Source organism: Eucalyptus grandis, chromosome 2, assembly GCF_016545825.1.
Source record: "Eucalyptus grandis isolate ANBG69807.140 chromosome 2, ASM1654582v1, whole genome shotgun sequence".
Lineage (NCBI taxonomy): Eukaryota > Viridiplantae > Streptophyta > Magnoliopsida > Myrtales > Myrtaceae > Eucalyptus > Eucalyptus grandis.
Window position 1 is genome coordinate 3,125,079 of NC_052613.1, and position 17,425 is coordinate 3,142,503.

The 17,425-nt window shown below is 40.6% G+C and overlaps 1 protein-coding gene and 1 pseudogene across 1 annotated transcript; both read right to left on the reverse strand.

The window, feature by feature from the left end:
- Nucleotides 1-257: 257 nt before the first annotated feature.
- On the reverse strand, nucleotides 258-3,920 carry LOC104434281 (annotated as a pseudogene).
- Nucleotides 3,921-13,490: 9,570 nt separating this feature from the next.
- Nucleotides 13,491-17,194, reverse strand: LOC104430329 (cysteine-rich receptor-like protein kinase 1). The gene is made up of 6 exons (XM_010043075.3): nucleotides 16,341-17,194; nucleotides 16,055-16,168; nucleotides 15,618-15,968; nucleotides 15,118-15,352; nucleotides 14,729-14,873; nucleotides 13,491-14,398 (listed from the first exon to the last, which is right to left on the reverse strand). The coding sequence occupies exons 1-6, from the start codon at nucleotides 17,089-17,091 to the stop codon at nucleotides 14,072-14,074; spliced, it is 1,923 nt and encodes a 640-aa protein (XP_010041377.3). The 5' UTR covers nucleotides 17,092-17,194; the 3' UTR covers nucleotides 13,491-14,071.
- Between the last annotated feature and the right edge of the window lie 231 nt (nucleotides 17,195-17,425).

Here is a 17,425-nt window from a genome sequence, read left to right on the forward strand (position 1 = left end):
ATCTCAACTACAGAGTAGCTTTGACACTGTTTTGTCAAACCAGGATCGTGCTGCGCGGTACTGGTAGACCCTTAAAAATTCCTGATCAATTCACCGCAAAATGCCAGCTTCAAACCAAGAAATATATAAGAAAAAAGTCGAGAAGTACATCAAGCTATCTAGATGATCATTTCAAGAATTCATCTATCCTCATCGCGGCCAAAGAAACCGTTCCTCTGAGAAAATTGAAGCGGAAGTGCTAATTAGAAGATTTCTGATGAAAGAGGCAGAATATCGGGGTTTTGCTTTTCCTTTATGAGATTACAGGACATGAAAGAAGCTAGCATGAACTACTACACAATTGTGATTCTGCTTCATATGAGTCACTGTACTTCCTGTATAAATTGAGTGGAATTGGCATTACTTAGAGAAAATGGAGGATAAAGGAAATAAATGAATAAAAAAAATGTACATGAGTTCCTCCGACTCCACGCGGGAAACGGCTAGCATAAGACATGACCGATGCACCATGGAGCTTCTACAATCTCTTCCACTGGGCTTCGAGATTTCCCGATCGGGGTTCGAGAAACCTTGAGCATTACAGACCACTGGGCTCCCCGCAATCCTTCTCACAGGACCATATGCCCATATCATCACATGCAGCTGGGGTATAAATAGTGGTCCTGTTCACATGTCTGAAAATTACATCACCATTACATCACCTCCGCTGGGTCAGTTGATTCCGCTGAAAAGACTATCTCACCGGAGGCTTCTGCTAGAGTCATCTGGAATCAGATTATTGTTGAGAAATGGGGGTTGCGTTGGCACGGGAACCATACGCTCCTGATTGTTGAGCATCTCAACTACTTCAGACATGGATGGTCGTAAATCTGGGGAAGCTTGGGTGCAAAGAAGCGCAATTTGAAGCACATTCAATGCCTCTGAGACAGGAAACGTGCCTTTCAACACAGGATCAATGCATTCAGCAAGCCCATTTGATTTATACTGCTTCCAAACCTGAAAAGTATGGAAAAAGTCGGAGCAAGTCATTAGAAACTTTGCTAGTGTTGAGCAGAAAGGACAGACTCTCCGCAGATTGTGAAGGGACGAATTAAATAATGCCCTTATACAGCTGAATCATCAAGATATGTAAAGCCATAAAGGAGTCGTGGGGGTTACAAGATTTCCGGTATAGAGAAAAGAGAAACTGGAAAACTCTCAGTTTGAAGTTTGAGAAGATGTTAGGATTTATTCCAATTCTATATCAAAGACAAGAAGAAATTTGCAAACACCGCATGCATATTCTAGAGGTTGAAATCAGGAAGATGGGTATATGAATCTTACCGATTGCAGAACTGAACCTGAGACCTGCCCAAAGACACTGTTCTTCCTACCACTTAAGATTTCTAGGACCAGCACGCCAAAAGAGTAAACATCTGCTTTCTCTGTTAGTTGTCCCCTAACAACATACTCTGGAGCCATATAACCCCTGCAAAAAAAATTATTATTTCAGAAGGAGAGAAATTTGTTCTACAGAATCTGTAATAGAAGATGAAATTGCCAAAGAGTGAAGAGAAGGGGTCATCCACACGATAAGCCTTGTATCACATGCTTATCTTCTTAACTCATAATACGCGGAGGTTCAAATAGCCAATCCAGTCTTCTCTACATGAAGATGTTATCTTAACTGGCTTAATTGAAACAAAAGGAGAAAATAACCAAAAGACCAGAACCTTACAGTGTCCCTGCGATACCAGTGCTAAGATGAGATTTTTCTGGATCAAGACATCGAGCAAGTCCAAAGTCAGCAATCTTCGCTGTGAGATCCTCGTCAAGAAGGACATTGCTGCTTTTGATGTCTCTGTGTATTATTTTCACTCCACAAGGTCCATGGAGAAATGCCAGCCCCTCAGCTGTTCCGGAGATGATGTTAAGCCGCTCCTGCCAACTCAGGATATGGGTTGCATTCTTAACTGCAAGAGCGACGGGGTCTTGTTATCAGTTACCTTATTGCAATTAAGTACTTATCAGGGATGAGATTAAAAAGTTTCCCGGAGAAGATTAGCAAGAAAAAGTATTATTCTGGAACAAGATGAGGCTAGCAACTAGACTAACACTGTGGAACAAATTATGAGAAGCTAGAATTCAAGGGTTTTATTATGGTAAGAGGCCCAATTTATAGAACAAAATACGCTAATGTCGGATGCAGAATGGAGCAGCGAGTGAGGGGGTAACTTACCAAAGAGGATTTGATCAAGGCTTCTGTTGGGAACATATTCATAAACTAGGAGGCTTTCCGGGCCTTCAATGCTGCAACCCAGAAGGTGAACCAGGTTCTTGTGTTGGATTCCACAGATCAAATTTACCTCATTGAAGAGGTAATCCACCCACTGACATGTATTAAACACCAGTCTTTTTACTGCAACAACTCTTCTATCAGGGAGGATCCCCTTGTATACAGAACCAGCTCCTCCTTGGCCTAATTTCCTCGAGTCATCAAAGAAGTCGGTAGCCTTCTCAAGTGATTCATAATTAAAATTCAGATTCAACTTCCTTACAATTGCCGGAACACCAAAGAGTTTCTTCTGGACTGAGAGTAGGTAAAGAAGATGGATGGCATTAGAGAATGTTTAAAGAGAAGTTACAACAGAAATATCCTCTGTAGTTTCACATTTACCTTCTCTTTTCTTAGATAATTTTCTGTATCCAACATAAGCACTGATGAAAATGAGTGAAGTTGCAGCAGCAACGGATGAAGCAATTGCAATGATGATCCTAAGCTTCGAGGAGTCTATTAAAAAACACAAAGATCATCCTTTGCTGACAAGAAACGAAGCTATAGCAATTAAGAGGCAAAAAATATCCTACTACAGCTATCTCAATTCAGTTGAAAATATAGGACAAGAAAATTAGAACATCGTGCAAACTAACTTGCAAGATCATTCAATTCTTACCACCATCTGTAGGGACAGTATAAAACCTCTGAGTAGAATATCGCACGAAACATCCAGCATTCATAGCCCTCCCTTCATCCCCAGGAGTGCAGTTCCTTGCCATAATCATCGCATTTGCCAAGCACTCCCTACACCCCTTCCTGTCGAGAGTGTTCCAGCACTGCGCCAGTGCATAAACACCGGCAACTCCTCCTCTCCTTGCCTCTTCGAAAACGGCAAACCCTTATTCTCCAGTGCGACCGCTGACACATTTGTTAGCACCCGGTCAACCTTATCCACAAACTGCTGCCTCGCCTGCTGGTCGGCAGGAAAATTGGACTGATTGGCGCACTTGACCATGTCGTGCTGCGGATCAGTGGTCTCATCATAGAAATTGTAGTAGTCGAACCTTAGGAAGCAACCGTCAAGATACAACCGCCCAGACTTAGATTCGAAGACACTGCATCGAGGAAGTATATTCCTGCTCTGCACAAAACAAAGGAGGCAATCGTCGCGGCTGAGGTCGCCGTGGCACTGAGCCAGGCCGTAGATTTCTGGCAACGGAGAGGTCACGGAATCATTAGCCCAGCGATTTTTGGTAACTTCCGCAGTAATTTTCAACATGACGTCGAGGACGTTCGAGAGGACGTTTGCTGTGGACGAGACGTTGGATCTGAGGCATAGAATGCCTGCCTCCGAGATTCGAGGATCGCCGAGCAAGGGAGAAAACGAGGAGCTGAAGAGAACCAGAAAAACGCAGGCGAGGTTGAGGATCGAAGGCCACATTTCACAGCTCCAACCTCACTTCTGAAGCGAAATCTGCCGGAGAACGTTCTGGGAGCTGCGATCGCATCAAAGAGCAGCCCGAGCTCCGCCACCTTCCGCCGTCAATATTCGAAGCAAGCGGAGTCCAAAATAGCTGCGGCCGCGGCGCGAGGCGTTTGTTGGCTTCGCTGTATAGCCCATGGGTCCGGCCATCCATCAGCTGCGCTCTTACTTATGCACGCGAGCGCATGCACGCATGGAGGGGCGAGCATCCACAAGCGGGGCCGAGCCGATGAAGTGGGACATTTCGTGCGTACCGGTCAAACCGGCGACACGTACGAAGGGGGATCGGCTCCACAATGGTCGTCGACGACAGCAGCGGCGGCTCGGATAGCGATGGCCCGTGGAGGGTGGGTCCTGCCATTGAAGGAAGGTCAAAGGCAATCTTATCTTAATGAACGATGAGTGGACGGAATTGAGAGTTGGCCACGACCTGGCGCAATCGACCTGGCGCAATTGCTTGCGCCTCAAGGAGAGAGCTAGGACGACCTGGCGCAATTGCTTGCGAAGCATCAAGACTCTTTCAAAGTGTTCGTGCCATATTCGCCACTCCAACACGTATTCGACACGCTCCAACACAATCTAACATGCTCCGATATGTAGTTAACAAGTGTTGAAAAATCCAATACGTGATCAACTCTTCTAATACTCTCCCGCACGTAAGTCCAAAACTCCAATATGAGATTACAACATACAATGGGTCAATTTTAAAAAATTTAATAAATGATACGTTAAAATGCATATATATAAATAAAAAAATAATAAATAATAAAATGGAAAAGAGAAAAACCTAGTTTTATCTTCTTACTCTCACTTCCCATGACTCACAATTTTTAACATAAATTCATTTTATGCTCTTTCTTATTATTAATTATTTATTTATTTATTTATTTATTTGTGAATTTAAATCAAATCAATTTGATTTTTTTGTCGGAAAATTTAATTTATAAATATGATGATAAAATAAAAATATATATTAATATACAACGTATCCAAATATGTTGGACTCCTCTATTTTTTTAGAATTGATGTGTCGGTATATCGTGTCGTATCGTGTCAGTGCTATTCAAAAGAGAGAGAGATAGGGAGAAAGTTTGACTTTAATTTTTATTTTGTTAAAAAAATTAGCGGAGAAAGATGAGGAACGACTTGTCTGGAGTAGCTAACCCGCTTTTAATGTCATTATAAAATAAAAGATAAAGATAAAGGCAATGATTTTCTTAATTATAACTATTTATTCCGATTTGAAGACTGATAATTTGGATGGGGCCAGGCCCAACAATGTGTTGGAAACTAGGAAGTCTCTCTCCGTGGGATGGTGGACATGGAAACGGGATGCCCCGGTCGGGAGTTTGCTCCCCAACGTATCCCGAATTCATGGCTTTCTAAAAAGACCAATACCATCGTCAGTGAAGTTTTGATTTGCTCCTCGGCATGTCTTGATTTCGCATTCAAATGAAGTGGTTGGAGAATTGTTTGTATCACTTTTGGGTAAGGAGTCTGATCGACACAAAATGGATAAGAAGACGTGTGTGCATCTATGAATTGTTTCAAGCTGGACTTTGAAATGCTTCTTGCTTGTGAGACAAGAAGGAGAGCTGAAGAGGCAGAGTAAATAGATGTCGACAGATTTGGTGTTTGAGTTACTACGTTCTCCCACTCAAGATAAAAGCCACGCCTCCAATTTGGTCAGCGCTATCGTGCCCTATGCATATGTATAGCGCAATTTGGACACATTCCTTAGAATTGACCAAATTGAAATAATAATAAAAAAAATTTAAGATGCACGTGCAAGCTCGGAAGAATTGGTGTGATGTGAAACGTTTAATATATCTTAGTTATCTTCTAACTTACTGATTTAGACTTTCAAATAAAAATTGTTCCAACTAAATACGTCGATAGGATCAAACTTGAAAGCTCCATCTTGGTGACTTCCTTAAATGAAAGTGTCAACTTTCTGCTGTGCTCTCAACAAATAGCACTAGAGTATTCTCAACAATCTCTCCGGACAAAAAAAGGGGAGCCTTGCGATGTGCAATGCAAATGGTAGCTTTTATGGTTTCGTCTAGAGGGATGAACACCGACAAAGTGGATATTCAAGTTGAGACACAAAAGTGAGTATTCAAGTCGAGACATAAGTTGAGTCGGTACAGTACCCAAATTGAGAGAGAGAGAGAGAGAGAGAGAGAGAGAGAGAGAGAGAGGCCTCTGACTGTGATTACTAGTGCAGGGAATGACTTGACTAAGAAACGCAGCAATTAAACCAGGAATTTTAAATAAAGAAAGAACCAGGAATGGACTGTCCATGCTAAATTATCGCCGAATCTATTTATTCATTATTTATTTGTTGCTCTCTATCTTTCCATACCACAACGTATTAGCGCACATGATGAGTAATTTGTATGAACGCAAATATCGTGTTTTGAGAGCATCTAAGCTACTTTGAGATAAAGATGGTTTCTCTGCTAGTTTTGGAGAAAGCACCAATGTCCAATTAAGTATTCTTGCTAGCTCAGAAATAATTGTGCTTCTTAAATTTAAGGATGGCAATCTTGTCTCGACCATATCCCTCCATGGAAATTGCGGTAGGCAATCATGTCAGCTCAACCCGAAAACCAAAATGAATAGACCTCATCTAACCAGTTCCAATCCTATTAACATGAGGACCGTGATAGGTTCCCTAATAAAATAAAAAAATAAGGGAATAGACCTTGATCAAGCTATTTTTTTTTCCCATAAGATAATAGTTATATTATTAAATAAGTTGAAAAAAAAAAAGGTAGGTTCTCAAGTATACACTAGAACCAACTGGTTCAGTTTCTAGCCAATCCCTTGTTTCAAAAATCGAGAATGGACTTTGATAGGTAAGTTTCAATTTTTAGGATAATTGCCAAAAAAGTTTTAAACCCATTGTATGGATGCAAACATTTTAATCAAACTAATTTAGTTCCAAAAAAATTTTGCAATTTGTTACTATAGTTCTTTCGATCAATTTTGATTGAAAATTTATTGATATAGATGCCAGTTGTTCTACGTAACAAAAGGCCGGTGCATTGATGCTAATGCGGACAATTTTTTATACATTTTTTGAATTTGGAACTTACCTATCTTGAAATCGATCTCCATTAATTAGGGGTGTTCATTACTTTTTAGCAAGAATTACGATAAGTACTTTTCAGAATTTTTTTTCGCGTTCAAATTAAAATCTTGACTTGAAGCCCTTATACAGTAGTGTGCACTCAATTGCCAGTTGCCATAGAGAGGTCAAATCTTGATCAACGAAGTCTTACTACCACAAGAAATAATTCTCAACATCGTACAATCCTAATGATGAAATTCAACAGCATCTTTCTATGACTAGCTTTTCTCGCCGATGTTCCTGGCTCTATAACACGATTCGATCAAACTCGAGACACCGTCTCAACCAAGATCAATTCCTAGCATCGCTACTTTTCAACTCAGACGGCGGGGCTGCACCACTCGTGACCTTAATTGCCCGGTTCTCTCAACATAAATGATAGATGGCGCATTTCCTGTGCTAGTCGTAAGCGCCTGCAACTTTCAGATGAGGTCAGCTTTGGAAGTGTTAACTTTATTAGTACATCTATGATAGGGTGCGATTAAAACGCACTCAGTCGGTCTTGATATATTATGGAGAGACACCATTTGAAAAACTATGAAAGAAGTCATACAAATAACTTCTAGAGATAACTGTTGAATTGATTAGCAGAAATATCATTCTGAAAGAAAGTGATTTCTCTTTTTTTCCTCTCTTCATCAAAGAAAAAAAGGCACTCCATTACTACTTTGAGAAGACAATCAGCATTAATGCTGTGAAAATTGAATGTTTTCCTTGTAATTACATTCAAACTATCACAAAGTCATACCGTCTGTCATTTGCTCATGATTCAACATTCGTTCTAGGGTAAATTATTCATTGCCCATTGAAGACGTTAGTCGTTTATTCCGTCGGCTTTTTTCTAACATTGGTACCAAAGCCTATGTTATGATTTTTACCTTGTTTTCCCATAGAATTTTCTCATTTGCTGTTTAATATGGGGATCAAGAGGATGAACTTCACATCGTATAGATGCTCATTGCTCAAAAATTGCAACATGAATTGTCGAAAACAAACCAAAGCGAAGAACGGATTTGGAGGTCGGGTACACCTGTACGGTTTTGGCCATTTTTCCAAATATTTTTCTGTCAAAATTAATTTTTGAATATGAAGATTGAAAGTACTCATTGAGACGAGTTGAACGGCGGATCAAGTGCCGCAAGAAGACATTAAATGCACCCACATGCGCAACCAGAAGCTAAGGCGCATGGGCGCCACACGCCCAACGTGCAAGGAATGCCCAGCACTTGAGCATCATGCGCGCTTCAGTGAACCAACACATACTAACGTAATCAATGACATCAGCTCATGGTTGATAACCACCGAATGATGTCATCGATGACGTCACCCCATCCGACGGCAGTTCACCGGCCAACAACCCGACCCGACTGAAAACTCAACCCGACAACCCAAACCTATTGACTGGCCAATCGGTTGGACTGGTCGGACCAATCGAACTGGCTAGGAGCCTTATTGGCTCGCTGGCACATGCGCCACACGCACTACACACTCAAGCGATGCATGTGGGTGCGTGGGAGGTCCAATGGGTGTGTAGTCGGTGGCGTTTGATTCATATGGATGTGCTCTACATTATGGTATAGTTATTTTACATATTTGAGACTTTTAAAGGTATAAAATGTGTACGGAATCTTAAGTACGCGTATTTTTTTGATATAAGTGCATTGTTTATTCCTTTTAACCTATATTTTCTTATAGTTTTGGAAATACATAAGCTAGCTTACATGAAAATGACCACATATATGTTGTGTAAAGTTTGGTTCGATGATAACATGTATATGGTTTAATGTGCTTGCATTTTCCTAATTCCGAGTGAACAATAGTTGAAGATCCTTGATTTTTTCATTATGTGTTGAATTTCGGTTTCAATTATCGTTGCTGCACGATTGTTTTTGTACGTTAGTTCACATTATGTTATGCCTTTTGATATTTAATAGAAAAATGAGGAAATTACATGGGGTCATGTAATTTATTTATTTTCCAGTAAAAGTTCATAGGTTAATAAAATTCGAAGAAGCTCTTACCTAAAACTTAAAATTTGCGCAAATTAAACTAGTTAATAATAGTAAAACAATTGTACATAAAATTTTATTGGAAACATAGTAAACTTTCGTTTCTGTGACTTTTGTTAAATTATTATTAATTTAGTTTATTTTTACTGCAAATTAAATATATGTGTTACTCTAAAAATATGTTAATATTGATTTTACATTTATTATATCAACATATTAAAACAATTGATTATGACTTAAGGATGAGAAGCTGAACGGTGAGAATTATGATATTTGGTATCGAAAAGTTCTATACATCATTGAGAAACAAAAGATTTTAGAAACCCTCAACCACATCATGAATGAACTTGAATATGAAACTTTAGCTTAGTACAAGAAAGATCAAGAAGCTTATCAAGCATGAAAGAAAAAATAGCATTGCTCATATCACATTGCTGAATTGTATGCAAGATGATCTCATGTGTGAATTTGAAAGTTATGATAAAGCTCAAATAATGTTGGTTGCCTAAAATGATAAGTTTAAGGGTACATCTGCCACTAAGTTGAAAAGACTCATCATCAAATTTGACACATATTGAAAACCCCCAAATATAATGATGAGGCAACATCTTTAGGAGATATCAAATATGATTCGTGAGTTGAAATCGGTAGATCGCTCCCTTACGGATGAATAGCAAGTTTAGGCTGTTATAAGATATCTTATTGATAATTGAGAGCATATGAAAATTAACATGATGCACAATGAAAATATTATCACTTTGACGATATTGCACGTCGTTTGGAATTAGATTATGAGCATTTAGAGGTTGCGAGATCATCTACTCATGCTTATGTTACTAAATCGAGTTCGCGTAAAGCTTCGAGCTTTAAGCGCAAAATGAAGTGCTACAATTGTGGCAAGTTTGGTCACTTTACTTGTGAATGTAATGAGTCGAAATATGTACCATATTACTCCGTTACTTTAAGTAATGTTTTTATTTCTAACACTATAATGCTTGCAAAATCTCATCCAATATGAATTGTAGATTCAGAAGTAACAAATTATGTAAGTAGAGATCAAGGAGCATTTGTGGAGTATCGTTAAACACAACATGGAAGAAGATAAATATATATATTGAGATTAAGATCTGCGGTTTTATGATGCAGAAGAGTTATTGTCGAGATTAAGATTATTTCTTTGCTTCCGATTCTAATAATTCAAGTTCAATGCAATGATCCAAAAGCAAGCAGGATCTCCTGGGGTAGCAAAGAGTTCTATGGGGAACAGTCACAAGCTTCTCTCTCCCACTTTGCTAGAAAGCAACCTCTACGGTCCTGTCGAGGGGTGTGCAGAAAATGATGTGGCACGTGCGATCATGAAATAGCCCCTAAATCCTCTTGATCAGGGCATGGCCAAATGAGAAAGGGGTCTTCGCCGGGAGTTTTCCCTTCATGGACCCATTTCTGACTGTCGAGGTTCACTAACAAATGCATCCGCCATAGTTATCGGGGGAAGAGGTACGGTCATATGATGTCTGCGAAGGTCAATGCTGTAATAGTTGACTATTTTGTCTACTTGGATCTACTCAGATAATGGACTAATTATCCTCCACTTTAGGAACATCCAAAGCGAATTGCAAAAAAGAAGTGACTATAGAGTAACTTTCGCACTGTTTCTTCAACCTGGGGTCGTGCTGTGCAGTACTAGTAGACCGATAAAAATTGCTAATCAATTCACCGCAAATGCCAGCTTCAAACCATAAAATATATAGGAAAAAGTTGAGAAGTACATCAAGCTGTCTAGATGATCATTTCAAGAATTCATCCATCCTCATCATGGCAAAAGAGACCATCGCTATGAGAAAAACTGAAGTGGAAGTGCTAATTAGAAGATTTCCAACGAAAGAGGCAGAATCTCGGGGTTTTGCTTTTCCTTTATGAGATTACAACTTTTCCTTTATGAGATTACAAGACATGAAAGAAGCTAGCATGAACTCCTACACAATTGTGATCGTGTTTCCATGAGTCACTGTCCTTCGTGTGTAAATTGAGTGGAATTGGCAATGATAAGAGAAAATGGAGAATAAAATAAATAAATAAAATAAGAATATGTACATGAGTTCCTCCGACTCCATTAAGTGGGAAACGGCTAGCATAAGACATGCATGATGCACCATGGAGCTTCTTAATACTTAAATTTTAGCGATCCAATCATTTATCTATTGCATAGAAAATTATGGGTTAATTTTATCCCTGAAAAAAGTATTACTTGCATAGCATATAAATTGAAGCGCATTTACATTTTTTGGCATTCATCTATTAGACCGGTGGTGGATGGGTTCGAATTAGTGGTTTGAGCTTTAACTTGACAGGCCGAACTAAGTTCACCAAACAAGCAAATTGAGCCGAGCCTTTTTTTTTTTTTAATGACAAAAATTATTTAAATAGAAATTTGATATGATGTTATGGTGGATTTTTAGAATTTAAGAAAATCGCATTGCAATCTTATCTTTAGCAATGGGTGATAAAATCAATAGAGAATATTCAGGAGATTGAGAAAAATAAAAGAATTTTATGATGGGAAGGTTATAGGCAATTTTCGTGAGATGAAATATTTAAAACAAAAAAAAGGAGAGGAAAATGGCTGCATCGTCGTCTTCTTCGCGAGGTCCCTCCGGCCGCGCCAGCCCGAGCCGCGCCGTCCACCGTCGCACCACCGCGACACCAGCCGCCTCCGCGACTCGCCACCTCGCCGCTCCGCTCGCGTCGGCCACCGCTGTTCCGCCGGTCTCCGCCGCTCGAGATCCGCCCGTGACGCCGCTGCTGCCCCTGCTCAACCCGGCGCCCGCCGTGTCCCCCCGGCGCTTCCTCCTGCTCGCTCGTTGCTGCCCGAGCCGCCGGCAGTCGAAACCCTCGCCGCGCCATCGCGATTTCGCCCTCAGCCCGTCTGCGACGCCCGCGAAGCCTCTGCTGCTCCCGACGACCCGACGTCTCCACCTGCTGCTTCTGCCTCGCCGACGCCTGTTGCAGCCACGCCCACTCGTCGCCGCGCCTGCCGCCCATCACCGAGCGCCGCTCACCTCCGCTGCTGCCACCGTTTCTGCTTGACGCCGCTGCCCCCGACGCCAGCAGGCCCCGAACCAGTCGCTACTGTCTAAGCCTTTGCTCGACGCCGCTCCTCCTCCGCCCCGACGCGGCCCGGAGCCGAACCCCATGCACAGCACCTCCTGTTCGCGACCGGCCGCGACCCGTGAGTCCCCGGCCGGAGCTCCGACGACCCCGACCGGCGACCGACGGTGACCAACACCCTTGCCAAGCCTTGGCTGGAAAGCAAAAGCAAGAAAAAAAAAAAAAAAAAAAAAAATCAAATTAGGTATTTTTTTATTTTACTTTTGTTCTATTTTTTATGTTATTTATTTACTAATTATTCCTGGATGTATGGTTCGGTTGGGATTCTAACATGAAATAGCCCCTCAAATTAGAGATTGACAATCTAATTTTCGCGTCCGAAATCCAACGTACAATCTCTTGCAAAATTGACAATCCGATCTCACGTTCGAGATTCGATTCACGATTTATTTAAAAATTGACAAACCTGATCTCATACACGAGATATCATTCGCGAGATATGGTTATGGATATCGATCCGATTTTGTCTAATTTGTCGTCGTGTTAGTTGAATCAATTTTATTTTTGTAAAATGAAAAAAATCCAAAAATATATTTGAGTTAAAATTAGGTTGGTTTTAGAATATTTCTTACTATCTTGCATATTTAGAATAAGGATTCTATTTCGAATTTTTAAAAATAAAATAAAAAAATGCTTTCATTTCGGAGTGTTAGTTGTTTTTAAATTTAATTTGCATGTTTAATTATGTGACAATTTTAAATTTCGAATTTTATATTAAAAAAACATAAAAATTATCATGCATATGTCATGTAGAATTATGGCATTTTTTGTACATCATTGCATATCGGGATAAAATTGCATCTTTCATTTTAAGTTTAGATTGACTTTTTAGATAGATTGCATATTAGATTAAAAATTGCTAGGGTAAGATAATATCTTAGTTTAAACTAGGATTTAATCTAACCTAATCCTTAATTTAAGTTGGATAGAATCTTAATCTAGTTAGATAATTTTTGCATATTTCTTAATTTCGAATTTCATGAAAAATTTAAAAAAATGTCTCAGAGTAAATTCATTTCATTCTCTAGGATAAATTGCATGTTTTTTTAGTGGAATAGAAATACTATGTACATGTCATATAGAATTAGGTTCATGAAATGCACACTATTTAGTGATCGTAATTAGATTCATTTAATTAGAAATTGTCCGTCATTAGAATTAGGTCAATAGGTTAATTTAGATTGCACATTTAATTATTGCATTTCTTTATAAATTACTTTACTCATTTCATATAACTTAGGTAATGTTGTCATGCCATATCATGTTAGATTAGTAACATTGCTTGCATATAAATTGGATTTTCATCAAACAAGTAAAAACAAAAATTGAGTGATTGCGTATTAATTAAAAATCATATCTAATGTGAATTCTAATATAAGATGCTTTCGATACCATGTTAAATTGGTGGTTTGTGTACCCGCATGATTACATCACATATTAGAGAAGTGAATTAAAATTAATTCAAGCTACCTATAAAACATTTTTTTCAAAATAAAAGGAAAATGTACCGAAATGACATTAGAAAAATCTAACGTAATTAAATCCCCAAACCCAAAATCTCTGGTTTATAGAAGTAAAATAATTCTCTCATTATTTTACTTTGGTATATAATCGACATATTGTAAACTAATTAGTTGCAATTCCTTTTTGCATACTAGATATTTGAACCTAAGTCAGTATAGGCTTAGGAGAGCCCGAGCTAAGTTAAACTTAGTAGTTCATTAGCCTAATTTTAGGTGGTACACCCGAAATTTAGGTCGTGACAGAGCTTATGCAATCTCTTGCACAGCAGCCGCATCTTTACCCGACCTCGCTGCACAAATCTTCTCATCCCAATTTCCTGATCGGGGTTCGAGAAACGCTCGAGCATTACTGGCCACTGGACTCCTTGCAATCCTTCTCACAGGACCATATCCCATCTCATAACATGCGGCTGAAGAGTAAATAGTGGTCCTGTTCCAATGTCCGAAAATTAAGTCGCCTCCACTGGCTCAGTTGATTCTGCCAAAAAGGCTATCTCACCGGAGGCTTATGGTGGAAGCGAAGGAAATTTCAGAATTTGTCAGTCGGTTTGTGATCCCAGTATTCGTGTTCGAGCTTCTGCTGGAGTCACCTGGAATTGGATTATTGTTGAGAAATGGGGGTTGCGTTGGCATGGGAACTATACACTCCTGGTCGTTGAGCATCTCAACTACTTCAGACATGGATGGTCGTAAATCTGGGGAAGCTTGGGTACAAAGAAGCGCAATTTGAATCACATTTAATGCCTCTGAGACGGGAAACTTGCCTTTCAACGCAGGATCAATGCATTCAGCAAGACTATTTGATTTATATTGCTTCCAAACCTGAGAAGTACAGAAAAGTCGAAGCAAGTCATTAGAAACTTTGCTAGCGTTCAGCAGAAAAAGACAGACTATCTCCAGATTGTGAAGGGATGAATTAAATAAAAGCCCTTGTGCAGCTGAATCATGATATGTAAAGCCACGAAGGGGTTCATGAGGGTTACAAGATTTCCAGTACAGAGAAAAGAGTAGCTGGAAAACTCTCAATTTGAAGTTCGAGAAGATGTTACTTGTTAGGATTTATTCCAACTCTATATCATAGACAAGAAATTTTTAAACACCGCATGCATATTCTAGAGGTTGAAATCAGGAGGATAGGTATATGAATCTTACTGATTGTAGAACTGAACCAGAGGCCTGCCCAAAGATACTGTTCTTCCTACCACTTAGAATTTCTAGGACCAGCACGCCGAAAGCGTAAACATCTGCTTTCTCTGTTAGTTGTCCCTTAACAAGATACTCTGGAGCCATATAACCCCTGCAAAATTATTCTTTCAGAAGGAGAGAAATCTGTTCTGCAGAATCTGTAATAGAAGATGAAATTGCCAAAGAGTGAAAAGAAGGGGTCATCCCCACGATAAGCCTTGTATCACATGCTTATCTTCTTAACTCATAATACGTGGTGGTTCAAATAGCCAATCCAGTCTTCTCTACATGAAGATGGCATCTAAACTGGCTCAATTGAAACAAAAGGAGAAAAAAATAAAAGACCAGAATCTTACAGTGTCCCTGCAATACCAGTGCTGAGATGAGATTTTTCTGGATCAAGACATCGAGCAAGTCCAAAGTCAGCAATCTTTGCTGTGAGATCTTCGTCAAGAAGGACATTGCTGCTTTTGATGTCTCTGTGTATTATTTTCACTCCACAAGGTCCATGGAGAAATGCCAGCCCCTCAGCTGTTCCGGAGATGATATTAAGCCGCTCCTGCCAACTCAGGACATGGGTCGCATTCTTGACTGCAACGGCAACCAGGTCTTGTTATCAGTTACATTAATGCAATTGAGTACTTAACAGGAATGAGATTAAAAAACTGCCCAGAAAAGACTAGCAAGAAAAAGTACTATTTTGGAACAAGATGAAGCTAGCAATTAGATCAACATCATAGAACAAATTTGGAGAAGCTAAAAACTAGAGGGTTTTGTTTTGGTAGAGGCCCAACTTATGAAACCAACTCCACTAATCTCGGATGCAGAATAGAGCAGCAAGCGTGGGGTAACTTACCAAAGAGGATTTGATCGAGGCTTCTGTTGGGAACATATTCATAAACTAGGAGGCTTTCCGGGCCTTCAATGCTGCAACCAAGAAGGCGGACCAAGTTCTTGTGTTGGATTCCAGTGATCAAATTTACCTCATTGAAGAAGTCATCCACCCACTGACGAGTGTTGAACACCAGTCTTTTTACTGCAACAACTCTTCCATCAGGGAGGATCCCCTTGTATACAGAACCAGCTCCTCCTTGGCCTAATTTCCTCGACTCATCAAAGAAGTTCGTAGCCTTCTCAAGCGATTCGTAATTAAAATTCAGATTCGACTTCCTTACAATTTCTGGAACGCCAAAGAGTTTCTTCTGGACTGAGAATAGGCAAAGAAGATGGATGGCATTAGAGAATGTTTGAAGAGAGTTAAAACAGAAATATCGTCTTTAGTTTCACATTTACCTTCTCTTTTCTTGGATAATTTTCTGTATCCAACATAAGCACCGACGAAAAGAAGTGAAGTTGCAGCAGCAACGGATAAAGAAATAGCAATGATGATCCCAAGCTTCAACGAGTCTATTAAAAAACACACAGATCATCCTTTGCTGACAAGAAAGCGGAAGCTATAGCAATTAAGAGGCAAAAAATAACCTACTACAGACTACAGCTATCCCAATTCAGTTGAAAAAACAGAACCAGAAAACTAGAACATCGTGCAGACTAACTTGCAAGATCACTCGATTCTTACCACCATCTGTAGGGACAGTATAAAACCTCTGGGTCGAATATCGCATGAAACATCCGGCATTCATAGCCCTCCCTTCATCCCCAGGAGTGCAGTTCCTCGCCCTGATCATCGCATTCGCCAAGCACTCTCTACACCCCTTCTCATCGAGAGTGTTCCAGCACTGCGCCAGCGCATAAACGCCAGCGACTCCTCCCCTCCTCGCCTCTCCAAAAACGGCGAACCCCATGTTCTCCGGCGCAACCGCCGACACATTCGTCAGCACCCGATCGACCTTAGCGGCAAACTGCTGCCTCGCCTGCTGGTTGGCCGAAACGCTGGACTGATTGGCGCACTTGACCATGTCGTGCTGCGGATCGACGGTCTCATTAAAGAAATTATAGTAATCGGACCTTATGAAGCAACCGTCGAGATACAACCGCCCCTTAGTATCCAAGATAGTGCATCGAGAAAGTGAAGTCCTGCTCCGCGCGAAACAGAGGATGCAATCGTCGCGGCTCAGGTCGCCGTGGCACTGAGCCAGGGCGTAGATTTCTGGCAACGGAGAGGTTATGGAATCATTAGCCCAGCGATCTTCAGCGACTTTCGCGAGAACTTTCAGCATGACGTCGAGGAAGTTCGAGGGGGACGTGACGTTGGATTTGAGGCATAGAATGCCCGCCTCCGAGATTCGAGGATCGCCGAGCGAGGGCGAAAACGAGGAGCTGAAGAGAACCAGGAAAACGCAAGAGAGGTTGAGGATCGAAGGCCGCATTTCACGGCTCCGACCTCAGTTCCGAAGCAAAATCCGCCGGAGAACCGGATTACCGCCTCGATTTTTCTACCGGTTCGAGCTTCTCGCGGTATCAAGCAGCGTTCAAAGGCCATCTTGTCTTAATGAATGATGACTGGACGGAAGTGAGAGTTGACAATGGCCCGGCGCGGTTGACTTTGATTTTATTTTTTTTTTTTTTTGTGAAAATTAGCGGAGAAAGATGAGGAATGACTGGACTGGAGTAGCTACTTCGCTTAAAATTCTAACTATTTATTCCGATTTGAAGACCGATAATTCGGATGGGACCAGGCCCGACAACGTGTTGGAAACTAGG